This window comes from Tupaia chinensis, unplaced genomic scaffold, assembly GCF_000334495.1.
Source record: "Tupaia chinensis unplaced genomic scaffold, TupChi_1.0 Scaffold000201_1, whole genome shotgun sequence".
NCBI lineage: Eukaryota > Metazoa > Chordata > Mammalia > Scandentia > Tupaiidae > Tupaia > Tupaia belangeri.
The window spans coordinates 2582009-2589149 of NW_006159676.1; the positions used below are offsets into that span (position 1 = coordinate 2582009).

General features: G+C 50.1%; 1 protein-coding gene across 1 annotated transcript in view; it reads right to left on the minus strand.

Annotated features, from left to right (window-relative positions):
* Positions 1-7141, minus strand: part of MAP1S (microtubule associated protein 1S) — a gene marked incomplete at its 5' end in the record, with an annotated part of 32908 nt that overhangs the window by 709 nt on the left and 25058 nt on the right. The window contains 2 exon segments of the mRNA XM_027771280.1: positions 1987-2079; positions 2547-2750. Coding sequence (XP_027627081.1) covers positions 1987-2079; positions 2547-2750 — 297 coding nt within the window.

Genomic DNA, 7141 nt, shown 5'->3' on the forward strand with positions numbered 1-7141 from the left:
CCTCCCCGCAGCACTACCACCCGCAGTTCATTTGCATGATTTAAAGATACAGGCGCCGCTCCGGAGAACCTGGAGAAAAGGATGACTAGCGGTTATTGAATCCCGGCTGTGTCCCCAGCACAGAGACGGAATCATCTCATGGCCTCCCAGAAGCCCGTCGGCAGATCATGATTGATCCTCATTTCACAGATGCGGAGACTAAGGTTCAGAGAGGGCAAGGACTTGTCTGGAGGTCACACAGCCTCTCTTCTGCCTCCAGCTGAGAACAGTCCAGGGAGCTGACTCACATAGACCGTATGTCATATGACAATGCCTAGGCTCTCCAGATCCCATCTCCTGGGTCCTCATAAAATGACAATGACACAAGGTCAGCCGGTCCTTCATTCAACAGTTCACGTAGGGACAGAAGGCCTGGCTGAACTCCTGGCCGGGCCCCAGCCTGCACCAGCTTCCTGATTCGGGAAGGGCAGAGCCCAAGAGAGACCCAGGAGCCCCTGAGAACCTTCTCTGCCCTCCATGAAGATGCAGGGCAGACCCTGCATCTCTAAAATACCCCCAATCTGTCCTTCCCCCCCAGGAAAACCTCAAAGGGGCCTGGGTTTGAGGCCGGCAGGTGGCGTGGTGATTAAGGGCACTGGACTCCCATATGGACTATTGCAGTTCGAGTCTCAGACCTGAAGACTTGCTTTCTCACTTTCCCTCTCTCTCTCTCTCTCTCTCTCTCACTCTGTGCCTCTCTGGTCAAATATAAAGTTGAATAAAATAATTAGGAAAAAATACTTTAAAAAAAGTGTATTTTCTTTTCTTCTTTTTAAAGAGATTTTTGCTATAGGGTGCGTGCACACGCAGAATGACATAAAGAGACAAAGAGACAGGGAGAAATCACCCCCCAGGGGGGATGGCCACACTGCAATCTCTTCTCCTCCATTCTCCTCTCAGGATTTGGGGCATGCATGCACATGTACCTGGCATGAGTTTTAAGCTGCTGGGTCCAGGACTTGAACCATTGTTGACTATATGCGAGTCCAGTGATATAACCATTATGCCATCTGCTAGTCCCCAAAACATGTATTTTCTTTCTTTTCTTTTCTTTCTTTCTTTTTTTTTTTTTTTTGAGAGGTTTTTGGTGTAGGGCACGTGTGCTTGCCAGAAAGACAGAAACAGAAAGCGAGAAATCACCCCCCAGGGGGGATGGCCACGCTCCTCCATTCTCCTCTCGGGATCTTGGGCACGCACGCACACGCGCCCGGCGTGAGGTTAAGCTACTGGGTCCAGGACTCGATCCACGGTTGACTACATAGGAGTCCAGCGACATAGCCATTACGCTAACTGCTGGTCCCTTAAGAATCATTTTTAAGGGGTCGGCAAGTGGCATGGTAATTAAGGTGCTGAACTTGCACATGCTTGACTGCAGTTCAAGTCCCGGACCTGGAGGCTTTCTCACTTTCTCCTTCTCTCACTCTCTCTCTGTCTCTTTAGTTAAATTAAAAAAGAAATAATAATACAAAATTAAATACTTATAAAAAATCATTAAAAAATTTTTTTTTTTTCTTTTTTTTTTTTTTTTTTTTTTAAATTTGACCAAAGTGAGAGAGAGAGAGAGGGAAAGTCAGAGAGCAAGCTGCCAACTCCAGGACTGAAACCACAGTCGGCCAGGTGGGGGTCCAGTGCCTTAACCACCATGCCACCTATTGGTTCCATGATTCCCATTGAATAGCAGAGGAAGGGGACCAGCAGGTGGCGTGGTGCTTAATGCGCTGGACACTCCCACATGGCCAACCATGGTTCGAGGCGCGGACCCGGCAGCTCACTTTCCCTCTCTCTCTCTGGTCAAATTAAAATACGCAAATGAATAAATAAAATTAAATAAATAATTCTTAGAAAATAGCAGAGGAAACTGAGGCTCAGAGACAAGCGGCTGCTCTCTGAGGTCACACAGCAAAGGCATATCGGTTGCAAAGTTTCAGCCAGGGGCCACGCTCTCACCTGCTCTGGCTTCGGAACTAGAGATGCTGGGGGTGGGGGTGGGGGTGGGGAGGAGGACGGGTCGAAGAACAGGCCTGTCTGGGGTACCGGGCCCTGAGCAGGGTGGAAACTCAGTCATCCAGTCACTGCGAACACAGCCCACGCCCCCTCCCAATCCCCTGGAGATTCGGACTAACTTCCTTATTTCTGAGACTAAGAGAGAGAAGGAAGCCCAGAGAAGTTGAGTAACATTTCCAAGATCACTCAGCAAAATTGCCAACCCTGAACCCAACCAGTATTTCGTGAACACCTACTCTGTGTCAATCAGGCAGTGAACCTAGAAGGAGCCCCCGAGGGCTTCCCGGTGGAGGAGACAGAACAGAGGGGCTTGGAAGAGGCGTGGTTTCTGCGTTGTCGCTCCCCCATTTCTCCTTCCCCAGAGGTGACACCTTTCCAATAAAGCTGGGGCCACGCCCCCCCCAGGACTTTGTTCCCCGAGCGTCCCCCAAGTTCACGTCCAAGGCTGGCCTTCCCTCCACCCCGCAGACCCTTGGAAGTCCCGCCAGCACAGTGGGGCGTACCGGCACCTGCAAGCCCGCCCCGCCCCGCCTCGCAGCCTGGTCGCCCACGCTTCGTCTGGTTGCAGGAACTTGGAAGTCACCCGTCCCCTCTCGGTTCCTCCCCGAGATCAGGTGGGTCCCCGCTGAGCCCACGCACAAGGGTCCCCTCCTTTCCCGGGTCAGGACCCGCCGGCGGCGCCCGCGGCGCCTGGCCACGCCCACTCCCTGAGTGGCAGCACAGACCGGTGAGTGATTGGATGGTGGCGTGCAGGAGAGGCGGGCTCAGGACGCTAAAGCCACACCCAGATCTCCGGCTGGTGAATTTCAGGGCCGGGCTGCAGAGGCGCTCGGCCAAGGTCGCACATCCATCCGGCTCCTGCCACCTGCTCCAGGCAGGGTCCCTAGGTGCCTTTCGGCGGCAACTGGGTTATTTTTAGTGCATCGCAGCTGCTGGGCCAGACAGCCGCCAGGAGGGATTTGCCCCGTAGAAGACAGGAAGAGAGACGCAGAAAGACAAAGGAGAGAAGAGACAGAGAGAGACCTAGAGATAGGCAGAGAGAGCGAGAGACTGTGCCCAGGAAGACCCCAAATTGTTCTAGCATGTGAAAAAAAAGAGTTCAAGGTACACCCCGGATCCGATGGCGCCCCTGCTTCCTTTTATAAACAAACCTGTAATTTTTTAGCTTTAAAGATTATTTATTTATCATTCTTATTTTCAATTTGACCAGAGAGAGAGAGAGAGAAAGGGAAAGCAAGAAGGCAAGCAGCCAGGCCCAGGGCTTGAACTGTGGTCAGCCATGTGGGAGTCCAGCGCCTTTATCCACCCTGCCACCTGCCAGGCTCTCCGGTGGGAGGGCACACACCCACACACTACAGGGCTCATGCACTCTCTGGAGAGACACACAGAGAAGGAACGTGAGCAAACACCTCCCAGGGGGGTGGCCATGTTGCAATCCCTTCTCTTCCATTCTCTTCTAAGGATTTTGGGAATGCACACACACGCGGCTGGCATGTTTTTTTTTTTTTTTTTTTTTTTTTTTTTTTTTTTTAAGATTCATTATTTTTTATTTATTATTATTGCCAGAGAAAGACATAGAGAGAAAGAGAGAGAGAGGAATCTCATGCACCTGGCATGATTTTTATTTTTTTTTGGAGAGGTTTTTGCTATAGGGTGTGTGCGCTCGCCAGAAAGACAGAGACAGAGACAGAGAGACAGAAAGCGAGAAATCACCCCCCAGGGGGGATGGCCACGCTGCAATCCCTTCTCCTCCATTCTCCTCTCAGGATCTTGGGCACGCACGCACACGTGCCCGGTATGAGTTTAATCCACCGGGTCTGGGACGTGAACTGCGGTCGACTACATGGGAGTCCAGCGACATAGCCATTATGCCAACTGCTAGTCTCTATTTATTTTATTTATTCATTAGTTTTAATTTGACCAGAGAGTGAGAGGGAAAGTGAGAAAGCAAGCCACCAGGTCCAGGATTTGAACTGTGGTTGGCCATGTGGGAGTCCAGAGCCCTAATCATACCACCTGCTGGTCCCAGACTGGGTCAGGAATAAAACCCAGGCCTTAGTGTGCAGAGAAGCAGCGTTTCTCAGTGCCTGTTACGAGGGCTGGGCCCCTCCTTTGTCTTATGGGAACACCATCAGTGGATTTAGCGCTGCTCAGAGTAATCCTGGGCGATCTCCTCTTAAGATCCTTCACTTAATTTTATCTGCCAAGATGCTTTTTCTAAATTAGCTCAGCTTCCTAGATACGAGGATTAGAAATTAGTACGTGTAGGATTATTTTGTTCGTTTGCTATAGAGCCTGGGCAGTCATTAGGCAGGGTGGGAAGGGATAAGATGTCTCCCGCCCGGGAGATGGCCACACCAGAATCCCGTGTCTTCCTGGGATTTTTGGCAGGCATGCACACACATCCAGTGTGAGTTTCCAGTCAGCAGATCTGGGACTTGAACTGTGGTTGGCCATGTGGGAGTCCAGCGCCTTAATCATCACACCACCTGCTGGTCACATTTCTTTTATTTTGTTTGAGAGTTTTGCTATAGGGTGCATGTACCCACCAGAGAGACAGAGAGACAGAAAGTGAGAAATCACTCCCGAACGGGGTTGGCCATGCCACAATTCTCCTCCACTCTCCTGAGATTTTGGGCACCCACAAAGACAGCATGATGTTTTTTTTAATTTATTTATTCATTCATTTATTTTAATTTGACCAGAGAGAGAGAGAGAGAGAGAAAGTGAGAAAGCAAGCCACCAGGATTTGAACCATGGTGGACCACGTGGGAGTGTCCAGCACCTTAACCACCACGCCACCTGCTGGTCCCCCACACACCATAGCTTCTACTTCGCCACATCTGGGACTTGAACCATGTTCGGTCACGTGAGAGTTCAACACCTTAACCACTATGCCACCCGCTGGCCCCTAGACATGGGTTCTTCTGGGCTGCCATTCAACCTACTACAGACAGTATCTTTTTTTTTTTAAATAATAATTATTATTATTTTTCATTCTTTTTTTTAAAATTTGACCAGAGAGAGACAGAGGGTGAAAACGAGAGAGAGAGGAAGTGAGAAAGCAAGCCACCAGATTCAGGACTTGAACCCTGGTTGGCCATGTGGGAGTGTCCAGCGCCTTAATCACCACGCCATCTGCTGGTCCCTTTTTTTTTTTTTGAGAGGTTTTTGCTATAGGGCACATGCGCTCGCCGGAAAGAGACATGTATAGTATTCTCAACTGGATTGGTCTGAGAAGTATTTCATGATGGGTAAAGTCTTTTCACAAGCAAAATGAGAATTAGTGATCGACCGTTTAAAAAAATAATTAGAATAATAATAATAATGATTGGGAAAAACATAGAAAAGTTATTGAATGTTGAAGCAGGGAGATTAATGTCTCTGTACTGACTGACATGCATGGCATTCCCTTTTGAAAAAGCAATGTAATACACTGTAAAGTTATATGTAGTCCAACGTAATATAAAGATTATGATGATAATAAAAATTTTAAAAAGCAAAAAAAAAAAAAAAAAAACCTGTGCAGTGCAAATATGCCCTGTGGGAAAAAATCACCCCCCAGGGGGGATGGCCACGCCGCAATCCCTTCTCCTCCATTCTCCTCTCGGGATCTTGGGCACACGCACATGTGCCCGGCGTGAGTTTAAGCCACCGGGTCTGGGACTCAAAGTGTGGTCAACTACACGAGAGTCCAGCGACATAGCCATCTGCCGGTCCCAGATAAAGAAATAATTCTTAAAAAGAAAAAACAGAAACAAAAACTCATGCCGGGGCATGTACGAATGCATGCCAAAAATCCAGCGAGGACAATGGGGAAGGGATTGTGGCATGACAATCCCCCTGGGGCGGGGGTGGCCCTTTCTTGCTTTCTGTCTCTGAGGAACACACACACCCTAAAGCAATAAAAGATCCCCAGTGCCCTCCCCCTGCAGTTTAGGCTCCCTCTGGCTACCCTGTTGCACATGGGGAAACTGAGGCCCAGTGCATCGGCACTTCAAGATAAATACTCTTTCTTCCAACCCGACCCAGCCACCATAGGGACCTGTGACAGGCAGGCAGCAGCCACCTGTCACACAATCCAGTAGGTGACCCAGGTGACATCTGGATTCTGTCTCTGTGCTCCAAAGTCCTAAATAGAAGTTCGCCTGGGGACCAGCAGTTGGCGTAATGGCTATGTCACTGGACTCCCATGTAGTCGACCGCGGTTTGAGACCCAGCCCCAGTGGCTTAAACTCACGCCGGGCACGTGTGCGCGCCCAAGATCTGTGCATGCCCAAGATCCCGAGAGGAGAATGAAGAAGGGATTGTGGTGTGGCCATACCCCCGGGGGGTGATTTCTCGCTTCCTGTCTCTCTCTGTCTTTCTGGTGAGCACACACGCCCTATAGCAAAAACCTCTCCCCCCCCCAAAAAAAAATTTACTTCAAGGCCGGCAGGTGGCATGGTCAAGGGCACTGGACTCCCACATGGCCGACTGTGGTTTGAGTCTCGGGCCTAGCAGCTTCTTTTCTCACTCTCCCCTCTCCTCACTCGGTCCCTCTGTGGTCAAATTAAAATTAATTAATTAAGTTAAATAAAATAATTCTAAAAAAAGTTATTTAATTTATTTTTTATTTATTTTAATTTGACCAGAGAGAGACACGGAGTGAGAAAGAAAGAAAGTGAGAAAGCAAGACGAGTGAGAAAGCAAGCCGGCCAGGCCCGGGACTCGGATGGACTAGGGAGCCATGTGGCAGTCCAGCACCCTTCACCACCAGGCCACCCGCCGGCCCCCCGCATGAATTTTAAGCTGCTGGATCTGGGGTGGGAACTGCAATGAACTATGTGGGAGTCCAGTGACATAACCATTGAGCCACCTGCTGGTTCCCTCTGGAGATCTTAGAGAGATCTGCACCCCCTCCCCAGGGCTGGGCGCCCCACGTTACTCTAGTGGGTGAAGAAGAGCGCTTGGGTCAGGTGCAGGCAGTTTATTTGTGGTGTGAGCGTCCCCTTGGCAGGGCAGTGGGGGGCGGGGCTAGAAGACCATCCTGCAATTGTGGGCGGGGCTATAGAGCCACCTTGCAGGCTGGGGCGGGACTAGACGTCCATCCTGCAGG